Raw genomic sequence first — 18,511 nt, forward strand, 5'->3', positions numbered from 1 at the left:
TACATAGCAAAAATCCTGTCGAGAGAAATAAGCCACTGTTCGGCCACATAACCAGAACCTTGCCCATTGAAAGGCTTAACCTTGGATCTTGAAAGATCCTTCATCTGAGTGGACACAATGGACCTCTGATGATCCTTCCGAGGACTTCTAGATCTGGATCTATGCTCTTGTTCTATTTGATGCACTTTAGGCTATTCTTGAATAGGAGGTAGACGTTCTAGAATAGTCTGCATCAACTATCTCAGACCAACCTCTTCAAACTTGGCTTGGTCCTCTCTACGGCTCTCTTCCTGTTGCCTATTAGAGTTCTCTTCCCTGCTCTTTATACGAGCCGATCCCTCATGGGTAGACTCATGGGCACTGAAAGCTCTACCACAACCACGGCCTCTTCCTCGGCCTCTACCATGACCTCTAACAGAAGATCTAGTCCCAGATACCATCCTACAATAGTACAAAGTACTATTACAATCAAAAGACACATGTTGCAATAGACTAAGTTCAATTCTATGTTTAGGTTTAAGTAAAATTTCAGTTTTGACAACTAAGTGTTGAAGTATGAAAAATATACAAGTAACAGTTCAAGTTCTATTTTTCAGTTCACCTAGTTTCAAGTTGAAGAGATATACTTAATAGTTCAAGTTCTAGTTGTTCCAAAATACCCAGAGCTCCCAATGTAGAAACTCGGGCTATGATACCAAATGTAATGCCCCGCTAAGGGATCCAAAGAATTAACCTAGAATTTTACTAAGTTTGGTAACATTTTTTTTTTAAAATTACAAGAAAGTAAATACCACATATAACTTATTCACAATAACGGAAGCAATAGCAATGTCCATCTAAAGAGTAAATATAACATACACAACAGGTTACATTCTTTAAGATCCCTTAACGTGAATTACATACATGAATCCATCTAGTACAACAACCACATGAAATAATAATGATAAGTCCAATGTTCATACATTACATTTCCAAATGCTCAATCATCCACTGTACATGTCACAGGGTATGACGACTTAAAAGAATATACATATGTGAAATATAGTACATCACTCTATTCTAATCCATGATACATCAAAGTAAAGATAATCAAATGATACACATGATACATCATCATAGAATTCATATACATCCATCATAAAGATCAAACAAAATAAACTAAGTGCACGGTTCCTCCCAACCGTTAATAGCATCATTAGACCATCGCGGGCCCTAGCCATCCCTCTATGCGTAACATCCCAAATCACCAAAGAGATCATCGGCATTAACATAATAGGAATGTCACTCCTAATAAATACAACATCATATGTAAAAGTAATCTACATGCAAATATAAGCATAAGATAACATCATCTAACATATGCTAATCATCAATGAAAGGATACATATCCACCATCACGAAGGACACTTCAGCCACGATGTCTCAATGAATCTCAAATGATAAGAGTGGAAAATACACTACCACCCGACCGCGTGGTACCTAAGTGGTCCACTCCCACTGTGCTAAGGAGATAATCTCAAGTCCCAAACAGGCTATCAAAATCTCATAGCACAAGTCTCTAAAGTCCAAGAATCCTAAAAGTATACTAACTCAAAGGTTCCAATCACAAAACAGACATCTACTTCCTAGAGGCACACAATGACATGTAGGAACCTACTATGCAAGCGGTATAGTGTCATCGCATTTATCTCGTACAAGTTACCCTGGCAGTTAGCCAAACTCCACGGGTCCATACAGATCTCATGCGGCCACTAGTATCCTCTCATACTGACAAGGCATACTATGGAATGCAAGGTCGCAACCATGCATTCTCACTACTCCCATCCTAGCCTATACAAGCACTCAAGGCATGGGCGAGAACCAAAACTCTTATCTTTTTAGGTTCATTCAGTTAGTATTAAGTGTGAATGTTATCACTTATTAATCCAACTTACAATGAGTTACCCTGGCAGCCTCTTAGGGCCCCGACCCCCATTGCAAGCCACTTCCCGACACTACATGCAAATAGCCTACCCTAATGCTCATGGTATCATAAATCATCAAGATCACCAAAGAAAATCCATAATAAAATCATCAAATATCCACAATAAGAATAATCAAATATCCATGATAAAATCATCAAATATGCATAAAATCATCAAATCCCCATGAGCAACATCCATAGAAAATCATGACCACAATAGCTCTCTATTGGCAACTGAAGTATCACTGATAATCAAAGTATCCATTGGTTTTCAATAACTAAAATATATCTCAATCATACTGATCAAAGCCTCCAAAAATGGTTGAGTCAAACATGTCACAACACGACATCATTAAGAATAAATCCACATATCAGTCCCATCATGGTGACTAGAATTTAACCAAGGATAACTGATCGATGACCAAAAATAATGGTTAAGTCAAGGGTCTCAAACATAAGAATCTCAACTTTAACATTCAGTAATCACAACCAATACATAGAGCATTCCATCACATAATCATGGTTGGGTTTATAAAGATCGAGAATAAAACATCATCATGACATCACAATCACATAACCCCCAAGCCTCTGGTAGACATCCTATAACTGGTCAACACTAGTCAACCCAAAACCCAAAACATTAGCATAAGGAATACACAATGTAAACACATGTTTTGGTCTTGCTAAGTTTTCAAATTTGAATTTAAAAGTCTCAGTTTACGTTTCCAAGTTTAGAGGAAGAATTAGAAGAACATTTTCCTACGTTTTTCCATGTATTATTTTTGGATGGATAAAAATTTTCCTCTAAAATCCAATTTCCAATTATAATATTTTATTAAAATCATTCCCCACCAACTTTAATTAAATTTCATATACTTTATATATTTTATAATTTGAAACTATTAATTAAATCTTAATAATTAAATTATAAAATTATAAAATTATTCATCATTATAAAAGATGAGTTCTTAAATCTTTCATCAAATAATTTTAAATCTTTTAATAACATATTTGCATATATATATATATATATATATATATATATATGCATACATATATATATGCATACATATATAATATATAAATATTTATTATTTCATAAAATCGAATTAACAATTTCGTTTTACACCATACATCATATGAAAATTAAATAACAATGCGAATCGATTTTCATAAACGTTTTATGCAACATAAATATTGTTTAAAAAAAAAACATATCATATAACATAAAATGTGTTTTGAAAAAACACATAACTCTATTTATATACTACTGCCGTGGCACGTAGAGCTCTGCGGTCACAGGTCTACGGCAGCAGCAGGTACGTAGTACCTACTGACATCGTAGTACCTGCGACAGCAGGTACTCTGCACTTGGAAAAGCGCGTGGGGTACGGGTACTGTCCCTCCCACTGTGCATAAACAATTATATTTTTTTTTTCCAATGCGGTTTTTTTTTAATAACATTTTTTTATAAAAAATGTTCTCATGCGATATTAATATGAATCTCTACTGCGATTTGATATTCGATTCTTTAATTAAATATATATATGAATTTTATATCACAGTATATGTATAAATAATGCATATATATATATATATATATATGCAGATTTTAAAATATAAACATATATACACAATATATTCTAATTCTCAGAATTTTCTTATAAACTTTTAAATACCAAATTTGTCCAATAAATAATCTAATGGATTTGGTCATGAGTTTAAACCCTAGCCCCGTTATCCTTTCAGATCTATGCATATAAAATTCTCAGACAAATTAACTACTCAAATTGAGAATGCATACAATAGAAACATGAAATTCCTCAGAAGACATATGGAAGACACGAAGAAGACAGGAATGCATAATGCGGAAATAGCATAAGTAAAATCACAAGAATCTACCTGGATTCTGATGCTAATTCACTCTTCCTCACAAAACCTGCAGAGCAAGCTCCCTTCTTCAGAATTCTTGAGTCCTCTAATGCTCCTATTGTTCTCCACGCTATCCACGCTATGTCTAAGCTTCTAAGGATGCCTGAATATAAAGAGCTCTCAGGAAACCTCTAGAATGCTTCTAGAAATAGCTGAAAGGTGTCACCAACTAAGCATGGGTCTTTTCCAACATTTTTGATGAGCCATAGGGTTGTAGACACCATGTGCTTAATTGATGCACTAACCCCCGTGTTGTTGACACATGAGAAATAGAGAAATGCGTTAATTCCCATGCAAGCTTATAACTCCAATTACTTTTTAAATAATTTCCATTTAAATATTTATAACTCCCATTTTTAATTCTTATAACTTTAATTTTAATTTTAATAACTTTTATTATTATTATTTGTTTATTAATTTATTAGTATTTTATAATTATTATTTATTTTTAATTTCTAATTTTCTTTTTTATTTAATTCTTTTCTCTCAATTAATTCTCCTTGAATTAATTATAATCAAAATATCAAAGGTCATGATATTTAATTTTCTCAAATAATTAATTTATTAATTAAATCTATTTGTTGAGACTTTAATTAATAGAAAATTCACCATAGACCTCCAAGATAAAATATGAAAACCCATCATAGGACAATTCATGCAAAATCAGTCTAAAGGATTAAAAATCACAAAATATGTCATCTGACACATTCAGTGGGTACTCAACTCTGATACTTGTTCTAACTCACTAGGACAAATGGTTTTAGGGTTTGGGATTTGGACTTGAGAATTTATCTCCCCTCTCTTATCATTGAGATAGTATAATAGGGTATGCTCATCTTGGCAATTCAGGGAAGTCGATACCCGGTACCTGCAACCTGCAGAAAAAACATGCATGTACATACAATATATATAGTGCTAAGCTAAACAGGCAATGGCAGGAAGTGGTGCATCATGTAGATCCTGACTAAGCAGGTGACTATGACTCCCTTCCTTAACCACATCAGAAATGCCATACAATAAGAAAGCACGCACACCATACACATGCAAGTATGGGGTAAGTATCCATAATAAAACACGTGAGATAATAAACCATCTAACTAATCATCAACAATAACTGAAAACAATATAATGATCATCATACATACATGAAATGTAAAGTCTAAATGATCTCGTCATATAACAACTGAGTCCATAACATAATGTCTAATAGTGTCAAAACAATACCACTAATCCATTAACATAAAGCTAGTCTATCATAGTATGATAATAATAGCAATAATATGTCCAAAAAAGATGTGAACGAGGGTAGGCACTACAAAATGCACTGACTACTTAGCACATACTAGTGCTCAACACTAACTGTCATATTACTCAAAATGTATTCGTTGAAGGCTTACGCTTGATATACACTATGCACTTGTCTTGCACTATTCTCTGTTGAATAATGACTAAGTGTTCTGTCACTACTTTGTGAAAATAACAATGAGATTAACTTCAATATCACAAAAATGATAAATTACAAAGATTACAAATATGTAAGGAATGAAACTAAATTTGGAAAGGAATATAAAAGATTAGAATATGTTGAAGAGGAGATAAGTGTTGGAGCATTTATGCGAAAATTTAAAAGTCTAATTCAACCATATATTCCTCATATTTTTTAAGCAAAGTGGCAAGAACAACAATTTTAAACACTTAGAAATAACTTTCCACTTGAAACCATTTTATTAGTTGTTGAGATTGTAGAAAATTATTATGTTGTTTTTCAAAAGGCTATTCAATCAGAATAATATTTTTCATATTAGGTTACCATTATGGCACAAGTGTGCTATCATCATGCACCATTAAATTTGGATGGTATTCAAAGCACGGATGAAGCACGAGTCATTAAGAAAGAATATCACTTCTATATATAAGTGATGATGAACATGATATTCATTATGTAGAACATTATTTCAAGAATATTTTTGCATATACCAAAGAAAGGGGCATAAGTATTGATAAAAATTATGTCTAGTCACATGATTATGTTGCCCAGTTCAAATCATCTAGACCATTTTATGCAATTTTTCGATAGATCATCATAATGAAAACATACCCCATGTACAGAGTTTCTTTGAAGATGGACATGAAAAAGGACAACATGATGGTGTTGGAGATTGCATCATGAAAGGATTAAATTAATTATAAGGGAGTTCACATAAATAATGCATATTATATTTTTGAATGATGTAAGACACATTTTACATCAAACGAGGTCGGTGCATCATCAAGAATGAGTCAAGCAATACCTCGTAGAGTATTCTAGGAGATATTAGGTACATGTGTGTGCATATAATTAAATTTATCACATTTTTTTTCCTTATTAATTTAAGTTATACACGTAAGACATGTCATGCATTAGGTTCACACTAATGTTTAGTTGTAAAAATGGAATCAATGAATTTAACAATGTAAACTAGATTAGATAAATTTGTTAACAACACACTTTCAAATTAGGATATTCAATACAAGAGAAATATGGGCTTATCTTGGTCAAGCCCCCATGTGGGAATTAACCTTAATATTAAATAAAATGAAAATCATGTAAGGAAGGAAGAAAAATGTAAGTATTCACCCTTCTTGGTGAAACATTTGTCAATAAAGGTTTTACAATGCTCGAATGTTGTAGGTGTTGAATATTCAATGAAGGATGTGGTAGATCTCCACAAATAAAATTGATCTACTAATATCAAATCATAGAGCCATGGATGTAAATGTGCACCAAAGAAGAAGAAGATAAATGCCACAAAGTATATGTCATCCCTTGATAGCCAGAAAACACTAGACCTTGAAGAGGAAATGCTCACAAAGGATTCTTGAATCTTCAAAATTCCTTGACTACTTGAAATACCTTGTGAAAATACCTTGAATTTTCTACCATGAGTTTCTATAAGTGTTATTTTGATTTCCTCTTGACATCTATTGGATGTGAGAATGTAGTTTCTACACTTCTTTTTATATTAGTTTTCACAATTGAAAAATAAAGCATGCCAACAAAGTCACCCAAATTTTTAAATTATATTCTTGAGACAAAATTGGTGATGGGGCCAAAATAACCTAGGGTATGGGTCAACTTCATCAACCTATACGAATATAGGTTGACCTATCCCAAGAAGGGGTAACCTTGAGGTCTCATCTAAATTATACTTATGAAATTTGAAAATGATGAGTTAAGTAGGTGAAAAATAAGATTGAGCCTAAATGCATCCACGGTATCTATAAAATCCTTAAAAGGTAGGCTAAAAGGTCTTAAATGATGGTTGCTTCCATTTTAAGATAACATACTATAAACCTAACCTAATTGTGTCATGCCTCTCAATAATATTTTTTTATCTCCAAGGTCTCAACTTCTACTTTCTCCAGATCCTCAATAGCGAGAGCCTCTTATTCATCTAATGCCTTAGGATTCTTTCATAATTCAATCAAATTATTTCATATCTCAGTCTTGATTTAATTCTTGAATTCCCCTATCATTTGTTCTAACCTCCTAGGGTTCATCCTTCTAGGAAGCATCTCTTCTAATCCTCAATTACAAGTTCTTCAACATTACATGGTGCTAATTGCCTCTATATTTGCAATCTTTTCACCATTAGAATGCCTAAACAACCTAAGCAATAGGAGAAAAAAATCTTTGTGATCCTCTTGCATGAGTCTTCTCCAATTGTGAGTAGGATTTATAGTCTACCACCTCACAACCAACACAATTAGGGATTCACATGCTCACGAATTCAAATATTCTAACATAGGAACATAACCCTTTCTCTAATACCACTTGATGTAATCATGGGAGGAGTGTCCCTAAAGGAGGTGCTCTAACCATGCAACATGAGTCAACCTAAAGGAAATAATCAACTTAGATACAAGTAAAGATATCTAACATGTTATATCAATCTTTGTATTATCATAGAATCAAGAATTTACATCAAGTTGGCTTTTAATATGTGGCTTACATACTCTCAATGCACATTCCTTATTATAATAGAAATTAAATCTAAAACCCTAGACCTAACCTTCAAGCGTTGTTGTCTTCACTCACAAAATTACTACCCCTAAGGGCTCGTTAATTTGCTAGAATAAGAATAGGAAATGTATTTCTTGTTTGGTACCCCAAATTGGAATAGGGAATAGGCATACATATTCAAATTTTGCCCCTAAAATAAGCATATGTCCATTCCAAAAAATAGTTGTTATTGGAATAGGTCATTCATATTACCAATTTGATTTATTTTTTTAAAAAAAAAATTTGGTTAAATTTTTTAAATATTTTTTTTGATTTTTTTAAATTTCTTTAGTTTTTAAATTTTTTTAATTTTTTTTAAATAAAATTTTTTTAATAACATTTTTTTATTATATCTATTGGTTTTTAAAAATGAAATAAATTATATTTCTCATTAACTTCAATGGGTAAAATAAAATGAAAATAAATTAACTTTTTTACCATTATTGAAAAAATTAACCAAAAAATAATAAATTAAAACAAAAAATTTAAGAAAAATATTTTTAAAACTACAAAACTTCACCTTATTCCTATTCCATTTTTGTACAACCAAACAAGGGAGTAACATATTCCCAATCAAATACTTAACTAAACAAGAATGGAATTGCTCTTTTCCATTCCCATTCCACATTTCCATTCCTATTCTAATTTTCCATTATAATTTTGTATTCCTATGCTAACAAACAAATAGGACCTAATAGACATCAAATTCCCAAATATATAGAGCCTTCACAATACAAGACAAGACAATTTAAATTACACTTCCCAATAATAAGAAACTATAATACAAAACTATAGATTTGGTCCCAAATCATAAGAATCTCCCTTAATTAGATAAAATACACAAACAACGATCTAAGAGATGCATCAACCAAAGATCCAAGAATATTGAGGTATGAGCCATTAAACTTATCTAGTCAAGTAACAACTTTGGTAGATTAGAAAACTTAGCTAATTATTGAAATAGTAAAGAACATATATAACCAAACAAGAATCTAGAACATATTGACTATGAGGTAGCCAAATGAGATTTAATCCTAGACACAAATAGAATATGATGTCCAAATTATACCCTTAGGTTTGCAATAATAAATGATCCAAAGAAAAGGTTTGCTACCAAAAATAATGAAGCTAGAAAATAGGAAGAAAACTAAATGATTTTTTTTTTGTGATGTAAGATTGCCAACAACCCAAGGATGCTCTTGCATCATATGCATCCTTGACTTACAAATGTCTTGCCTTTGTTTGTTATTTGTTCATTGTTTGGAGGAAAGTATGAAAATTGTTGTCTTATTTTTCTTCAACTTTAAACACATTTGATCTCTATCTACTCATTATTTAAGTAGTGTCATTAGGGGGCACTCGTGCAGATTTATCTCAATCATCCTTGTTTCAAAGTAGGATCTTCATTTCTAGCATGGCAAAGTTATCATAAAATAGTTGTCCACACTTTTTTAATGTCTCAGAGCATGGGTGAGGGTTTTGTTCCCATTGGATTTTCTCTCTTTCCTCTTTCCTTTCTTTAATTTTTGCCAACTTTCTTAGACTTAAATAATTTAGCTGTTTTTGCTTTTTTATCCATACTTTGAAGGATAGTTTCTTTGTCATACTGTTTTACCCTTGATTTATGGATAAAGTTGTTGTTGCCTAATTTTTTAGATAATTAAAGAATATCTCTATATTTTAAGTTGTATTCTTATATGTCCTCATCTTTTTAGTTTAAGAAAAAGTTTATATATATAGAAACAATAGAATTTATTATTCTTATTTTTACTTTAAACTAGATCAACTATGATATGTTGCATAAACTCCAAACATTTTACATGCTGTAAATGTACCAAAGTTTACTACACATTAGCCTTACTCCTATTATCTCTCAATCAACTACATGTCAAATCAAAAGGCTAGTAACAGGAAGGAGTGATCCCAAGCAGTTACACTACTCTCCTTTATCTCTCAAGGATGTTAGTCAATGGCTTGCCTTGAGATTGAGCAATCTGCTGTATTCTCCATGAGATGTGGCCATGAGCTCTGCATGAGACCCCTGTTCTGCAATCCTCCCATCCTTCACAACCGCAATGGTGGTCACATTCTTTATAGTGGACAGTCTATGAGCAACGACAATGCATGTTCTGCCTTCCATCACTCTCTCCAAGGCCTCCTGCACAATCCTCTCTGACTCTGCATCCAATCCACTCGTCGCCTCATCCAAAAGCAGAATTGCAGGATTCTTCAGTACCGCCCTCGCTATTGCCAATCTCTGCTTCTGCCCTCCTGACATTTCAACTCCTCTCTCCCCCACCAAAGTCCCATACCCATCCGGCAACTTGCTTATAAACTCATGGGCATTTGCAACTCTAGCAGCATTCATCACCTCTTCTTCTGTGGCCTTCTCCTTTCCATACACAATGTTGTCTCTAATGGAGGCAGCAAAAAGCGCAGGCTCCTGCTGTACCAGAGAAATCTTCAATCTCAGAGACCGCAGATTGTAACTCCTGATGTTCATTTCATCAATCAAAACAGCTCCTTCAGTTGGGTCATAAAATCTCTCAATCAATGCAATAATGGAGCTCTTACCACACCCACTTGATCCCACAAGGGCTAAACTCTTTCCTGCCTCCAATTTCAGCTCTAGGTTTTCAAAAACAACTGCTTCTGGTCTATTAGGATAACAAAACTTTACATTCCTGAACTCTACGTTTCCCTTCAAGTGTTGCACATTGAATGCTTCTGGATCTTCTGGCTCCATTTGTGTCCTTCTGTCAAGGATTTCGAACACCGATTTCACAGCCCCCCTACTTTTTACAACATTTGGGGCCAAAGTCATTGTCTCGGAGAGTGTAGAAGAAGCAACAATGAGTACCATATATGCCACAATAACATCAGAAAAAGTAGCCGTTCCATTCTGCACAAGCCTCGAGGCATGCCAAAGTGCCAAACTATAGGAGCAATAAAGGCCCAGCTGAGAAAGCCCATATATCAGACCCGCCATTTGGCCTCTTTTGAAGCTTCTTCTTACTGGTTCAGCCAACAAGTTCTGAAACAAAGATAGAACTTTGTTCTCCGCGTTGAATGAAATGAGAGTTCTGAAATTGCTCACTGCTTCTCCTGCTACAACGGTTGCTTCATTGTGGGCCTTGGCTTGATCTCCTCCAAATCCCTTATCTGACATTTTCTGCATTGGAACACAATAGAAATCTCCGTAAGCTTAGAATTTTTCTCATACATTTTAGAAAGGTTTTAACCTAATTATTTCAATTGTTTATAGACCTGAGCAATGTTTCCGGCAGCGAGAATGGGATATGTGGCGAGGAGGACTAAGCTCAACTGCCACTGAGTTGTGAAGCATACTATCAAGGATGCAATGATATTGGTGATGTTCTGAGCAATGGTGAATATTTCTTCAATTACAGTCTTTACGTAAGTCCCATCCGAAGAAATGCGTGAGGAGATTTTAAGGCTACTGTTCTCGTCCTTGTCGAACCAAGCTATCTCATTACGCAAAATCGCTGCAAGACACAGTGCAAAAGCATTTTATTCTTGTATTTTTCTTTTGATAGGATTTTATTGTTTGATAGAAAGAAATTATTTTAAGAAAATAAATTACTTATAGATATGGTATAAAGATCTATATTCAAGTGTGTATATTTTATTCTTTACTTACTGGTAACATATACAAAACCTATACATTGTCTTTGAGGTAAAATTATAGATTCTTGTTTAGGGCAAATAAATTGCAAGAAGAAAACAATTCTTATCTAATTACAATGGTTCAGTTTATAGATTCTTATTACAAATATAAAAATTTAATTTTAATAAAAATAGAGATTTACAACATTTTGAAAGAGCTAAGAACCTTGTTAAGAGGACTTGTATAAATGAACAAAATGAATGCAACAAAGGTCAAGTAGATTAGAACTATTGTTTGTTTAAGTTTAGTACCTCCAAGCATCTTCTCTCGAACCCGTTTGCTTAGATTTGCCCCGATTATCCCAAGGCAAAACTGCTGCAATGTGTTGCCTAAAAATGCAGCGAGAGCAATACCAACATACACAAAGGTAGTTACCCTAATCTTGTGCTCCATTTCAGAATGATTCTTTATGTAGAAATTGGCTATAGATTTAGCCATAAACAAAGCAAGTGTTGGAACTAGACAACCAAGTAATATGGACCCAAATGTGCCCATGATTGCATATGGCCAATCTGTTACACTCATTTTTAGCAATCTCCTTGCAGAACCTTTATGTGTCATAACTTCTGAGGCCATCTTCGAAACTGTCTCTATTTCATTCTCTTTGCTTTCATATATTTGTGCCTTTACACTTGGATCATGATTCTTATTGCTGTCAGGCATGAAACCAATGCAATAAATTAGAAGACCAACCATAGTAATTATTTAAATATGAATGGCATACAGAATTGAAAATAGATAAAATATTTTATTGATTTAAGTGACTTACAAGAAGTAAAATAAATTAATAAAAACAAATATATTGTTTAACAATAGATGAAACTTTTTATTCAGTCAAATCAAATTATAAAACAACTTGTTGATTGACTGATCAAGAATTTTCTGAACCAAAGCTCAAGAGATTATAAATGCAATAAAAATTGTAATACATTACGGCAGTCTTGGACATATTCTAGAATAAGTAAGACTAGAAGAGATTTCATGCATGTTCATACAAGACATGAGATCAACCAATTAACCAATCTAACTTTGGTACATGCTTAATTTCAATTCATGTAAAGATCTTTTCTTTAAATTTGAAAGCTACCCGTGTCTACTTCATGCAAAACTAGGAGAAATCAAAGTAATTATGAATCAAACACAAGTGATCAACAATCGAATTAATGATAAAAATTATAATTAATTCATGATGAATGAATAGCAACTGTGTCACTGTATAAAAAGATTTTAAAATACATTCAAATACTTATTTATATTGCGTGCTATATTTTACATACCTTGGATTTGTCATTACTTGTACCATCTGATTTGTGTCATTATTGGAGTAATCTGGTGCCTGCAAATTTACGAGAGAAAAGTATGTGCCTCTATCTTGTTTGGCCATTAGTTGATCATGGCTTCCCATTTCAACAACACACCCATCTTTCATAACTGCTATGGTATCAACATTCTTGATAGTAGACAAGCGATGTGCGATGACCATTGTTGTTCTGCCAATCATGAGCTCATCAAGAGCCAGTTGAACGAGATGCTCGGAAGCAGAATCAAGGGCACTGGTGGCCTCATCTAGCAATAAGATCTTTGGATTCTTCACAATTGCTCTTGCTAGTGCAATTCGTTGTTTCTGCCCTCCAGAAAGTTGTGCTCCTCTTTCCCCCACCTATTTTTTTCACACAATATGTTATCCATAAACTTTTGCAAACAAATGATTCAGCTGGAGTAGCTGATTATAATTATAAATGTTTTTTTATAGAAATATCAACACTAACACTATAATAGTATTAATTAGATAATCTTGAAATATGAATTTTTTCAAGTCCATTAAGGAAAATTTTCTTCCCTATTTTATATTAAATCAGGTGTATAGAAGCACTGCTTGTGCCCCTAATCATTGTACAGGTAAATAGATTAAATTGTATGAAACAATTTTAAAAAGGTATTCACACCTTGGTCTCATATCCTTGGGGAAAATTGGTAATGAAATCATGTGCTTTGGAAGCCTTCGCAGCCGCCATTACTTCTTCTTCATTCGCATCCCCCTTTCCATACAATATGTTTTCCTTAATACTAGTGGAAAAAAGCACAGGCTCCTGACTTACCAGCCCTATCTGTTGCCTTAACCAGAGTGTTTTTAGACCTTTAATGTCTAGCCCATCTATTAGAATTTGTCCTACATTTTTGTTTCAACCACACAAGCTATCAGAGTCATCAATTCGACAAAGAATGTTATAAATTGAGAAGAGAAACATAAACTGTAGTTTGTAGGAACACAGACTAAAATTCCAAGTTGCTAACATAGACACAAATTTAATATGAATACCAAAACAGACGAATAAACAGAAAAAGCTTTGATTTTATGCGTAGAATTTTATAATCAATCACTTTTTGATGGATTACATTAATCTGATCTTATAAACAGTATAGTGAAACAGCTTATCACAAAGGTTGCGGTCTCTAGACCAATTCATATACATTTCATGCATTATCCATGCAGCTATTTGAAACTGATAGTTAAACATAGAATCTATTTTTAAAATATTAAAATTTTGCATGATACTGAAGGTAACGTGCAGTATAGGAGTACATTGAGGTCAAGTTGATTTCAATGGTGGTAAGATTTGAGCATCATCTATCAACATCCTCTCTTTTGATGGTTGAAGTTATGTAAACTAGAATTTTGCAGTTTGATGTGAATTTGTTTTCAAAGATAATTCAATGTGACAAAATCCAAACATTCCCAAACACTGTACCACATTTGCATCTATCTCATCCCATAAACCATTTAATACAATTATTATAAAAATCAAATACCTTTTATTCGTTGAAAGATCATATTTTAACTCTTAACGTCAAGAAAGAGTTCTGAGTCTCACTACATTCAAATCAACTTCTCTAGATTAGATTCTATAGATCATATCAAACACACAAATGTAGGTAACAATGGGACGTGAACAAATTGTACCTTGATTAGGTTTATAAAACCTTTCCAGAAGAGAAATTATAGTACTCTTTCCTGAGCCACTTCCACCAACAAGAGCTAGTGTTTTTCTTGCAGCTATCAGCAAATTAAAATTTTGTAGAACAATGACATCAGGACGTGAAGGATAGCTGAAATCAACATTCTTAAACTCTAAGGTGCCTTCCAATTGATCTTTTTCAGGCCCATCAACCAAATTGTCATTTGGGACTGGTGTCTGATTAATGATCTCCATTATTTTGTTATAAGCAGCCCCTCCCTTTGCTATGAATGTCAGGCTCGATACCACATACCCTATGGATCTGAAATTCCACAAAACATATCACTAAATTATTGGTATTAAGCCCATATAATTTATGGGAAAATTGAAGTCTGAACGCCTAGAAAAAAGTAAATAAGTGGAACCCATAGAAATAAAGAAGAGCTGGTGAAGATCAAAACATGACTGAATATGAAGATGAGAAGAGATCTTACACTACTCCCAAAAGCATATTGAAAAGTGAAGAAAGGGTATCTCCAGGGTTATAAATTCCTTTCCTCGTTAGGACTCCTGCATACCAACAAAGCATACCCCACGAACTATATAATATGGCTTTCACAGCACCCACTCCAAGACCCTTTACTAGTCCTTCTTGGTACCCCAACTTAGTTGTTGATGTCAACTTCTTTGAATAAGATTCTATTGCCTTAGATTCCCCAACATAAGAATAGACAGTTCGAATTTGTGAAAGCATCTGTTTCAACAATGTTTAAAGTTTAGAATCAAGACTTCAATTATAAGTTTTACGAAAAAGATAATGAATGTATGGATTTAGATTCTCACTTCTTCGACAATGGTTGCAGCTACTCCAAGTGCTGTTTGACCTTTATAAGTCACTTTGGACAGAAGAGATGCATATGATGCCCCTACTGCAACTATGAGCGGTACTATGGCGAGGATAACTAGACCCACAATCCAAGCATACCTCAGTGAGAAAGCAAACCCCGCAATGACTGTAGTTAAATGGGACATAAAGGTAGCCATCTGTCATTTTATGACTTTAATTAGATAGGAAAAAGAAATCCACTTTATATTTCATTTGGTAAGTGAGGTGACCAAATAGACTATAAGGGAGGAAGTCTTAATGACCTTTCTATCATTGTGCATTGATGGAGAGTGGCTTCAGGCATGGGCAAATGTTAAATACCTTATCCCCAAGAGACTCTTGGATAAGGAGAAAATCTGTAGAAAAGCTGTCGAGAATAGCTCCTGTCCTTATCTGTGTATCAAAAACTTCAACATCCTGCTTCAATATGGACTCTAGATATTTGTATCTCATCTTTGTCGTCTGCCTCTCTGCAGTATACATCCAACACGATATCTCTGCAAGAACTCAAAATTTATCAGATTTGGAACATATTTCTCTCTATAGATATTAGTAAACATCTGCATAAGAGTAAGGATATTAGTCGCTATTATAATTATTTTTTAAACATTATATTAGATCTTGATGTCTTTTTTAAAACATTTGCTTTTATTGTTTTCACTTTGGGATAGCTATAATGAATGTTATATTATGGCATCTGATTTTAAAAAGATTCTAAGTTTCGTATACATTTTCTATTGTTTTATTTATCATTTTCTTTGTTCATCAAAATAGTTTTACAATTAATTTAATACTTATGTCGAAATGGTCCATTCATTATGCATCATTGGTACCTATAAAGTTTCACAATTGATCTATGAATATAGATTAAGCAACAATGGCAAATGATCACTTGCAGACACTTAAAATTGACCATTCATATTTGTTCAATTAAACCTTATCCATCCCTTATCTTGATTAGTTAAATAATTCATAACTATTTAATTAACTAGTGATTGATTTATTTTTATTTAGCTATACCTCTTCTCTCTTGAATTATGTCATCTAGTGCCATGGTCCACCCAATTAATTGATTAATTAGATGAAGGATTAATTAACTAGGTGGGTTGTGGTGCTAGGCACCCTTGTCAAAGTGAGAAAGGGTGTAGGTTAGTAGAATAATTTAAATCACTAATTAAATAAATAATTTGAATTATATAACTATTTAGAATAGGAGATTAGGGAGGGTAAACTGACCAAATGTAAATGGGGCATTTTTAGTTGTCTACCCAATGTTTGCAGATAATGACTCATCCAAAGGTAATTGTAGTTATCAAGAAGCTGAAATATTGGGACATCTATGAATAAGTATCTAGTGACACCTCCAAATGACCACTTTTGGATCTTTGTGCATATAATGAGTAATCCAATAATCTTTACAAGCATAGAAAAGTTGAAATATCAGGGCATCTCTCAACAAGGTTATTAGCCGATACCTCCAAATGGCCATTTTTGGACCTTTGTGCATGTAATGACACATCAGATGATCATTGTAATTACACAAAAACTGAAATATTGGGACATCTCTAAATAGGTATTCCATGACAATTATAAATTATCACTACTAGAACTAGTGATGAAGTATCAAGGAATCTACCAATAGTATCAGATGGAACCTCCAAATGAACACTTTAAACCTTTGTGCACATAACAACTCATCCATAGTCATTGTAATTGCATAGAATCTGAAATATTGGGGCACCTACAAGTGGGTATTAGGGGACACTTCCAAATGACCAATTTTGGACCTTTGTGCACATAATGACTCATTCAATCAGGTACTAAATCTGAAATATTAGATTATCTATAAATAGTTGTTAGGTGACACTTACAAATGAGCACTTTTAGACCAGTGTATACATAATGAAAAGTTGAAACAATAACTTTAAGTCTTTAATCATATCTGAAAAAAAAAAAATATTATGAATGACCACTTTTCAACCTTAGAACATATAAGAAAACAAAACAATAACTTCAAATCCTTAATCATATCTTTAAGAAAATTCATCAAAGATTATAAAAAAATCCGATACACCGTTTGAAAATTAGCAAAATGAAAATAAACGACCACTAATTCCTTCCCCCACCCTGAGTTACAATCTCTTACCTGCCCATGCAACTGCAAATGCTGCCATAGCAAGATAAACTGTATCCAAGGCATACTGAAACACCAGATCAAAATAAATTAAGAATCGGTAGGAATACATTGTAAAGAACTAGACAGTAAACAACCTGTTTGATATAACCAATAAATTCAGTTGTTTGCATGTAGGATCCAGCCCCATATAAACAACTGATGCATCAACTAATTACAACAGGTTATAAACAAACTAAATAATGACACCCAAATAGAAATTTTAAAACCCCAACTGATATTTCATAGCATTTTGAATCTTAAAGCCAAAAGCCAGTGAATAGAACAAACCTCAGGTACTTTATGAGTATCTAGACCTATTCCGTTCATGACACTACAAAAGAGTAAAGCGTACATGGGAAGAACAAGACCAGTTCCGATAGCTCCAAGTGTTCCAAGAAGAATGAGAAGCCAATCAAAAGCATCTGCAAAGGAGAAAATGCTATAGAGTGGAAGAGGATGAGCTTTATCTTTCCACTTCATGGTTTTCCCCATTTCTTTTTCATTTCTTTTTGGGCTAGCCTTTCTATCAGAATCCCCTTCCATGATAATACTTTATGCATAGACTTGACTCAACTGTCTTTCCCTGCAAATTATGTATGGCTTAATGATTGGTAGATAATTTCAACTTAGAACAATGTCTCCCTCGTTCTTGTTGTTACGTCTTTTTCATACTTTGAAATTAGGGTTTCATCGTTAATTTTTTTAGTCTTCAATAGTTTAAATCCGTCCGACGCGTTGCCATATGTCCGTTTCTAATGAAATTTTTTTCCTATTGTTCTAAAATACAAAAAGGATATATAATAGTAGACTAAGGACAGAAACCAGACGACGCATTCTTATGGCTGCATACACAATTTGAAAGATGCA

General features: G+C 33.3%; 1 protein-coding gene across 1 annotated transcript; it reads right to left on the bottom strand.

Annotated features, from left to right (window-relative positions):
- Positions 1-9,777: 9,777 nt before the first annotated feature.
- On the bottom strand, positions 9,778-18,187 carry LOC149544009 (ABC transporter B family member 19-like). Its single transcript, XM_089795869.1, has 11 exons — positions 17,933-18,187; positions 17,615-17,669; positions 15,790-15,965; positions 15,426-15,626; positions 15,077-15,336; positions 14,588-14,904; positions 13,572-13,795; positions 12,903-13,285; positions 11,877-12,277; positions 11,205-11,443; positions 9,778-11,109 (listed from the first exon to the last, which is right to left on the bottom strand). The coding sequence occupies exons 1-11, from the start codon at positions 18,185-18,187 to the stop codon at positions 9,904-9,906; spliced, it is 3,717 nt and encodes a 1,238-aa protein (XP_089651995.1). The 3' UTR covers positions 9,778-9,903.
- Positions 18,188-18,511: the final 324 nt, after the last annotated feature.

This window comes from Cupressus sempervirens, chromosome 8 (assembly GCF_028749045.1).
Source record: "Cupressus sempervirens isolate cs-2001-9-10 chromosome 8, ASM2874904v1, whole genome shotgun sequence".
Lineage (NCBI taxonomy): Eukaryota > Viridiplantae > Streptophyta > Pinopsida > Cupressales > Cupressaceae > Cupressus > Cupressus sempervirens.

Coding starts and splice junctions, on each gene's coding strand:
- LOC149544009 (XM_089795869.1), bottom strand. CDS start 18,187: ATGGAAGGGGATTCTGATAGAAAGGCTAGCCCAAAAAGAAATGAAAAA. Junction 17,670..17,932: donor ATACTCATAAAGTACCTGAG/GTTTGTTCTATT, acceptor CTGGTGTTTCAG/TATGCCTTGGATACAGTTTA. Junction 15,966..17,614: donor ATTTGCAGTTGCATGGGCAG/GTAAGAGATTGT, acceptor GAGTTCTTGCAG/AGATATCGTGTTGGATGTAT.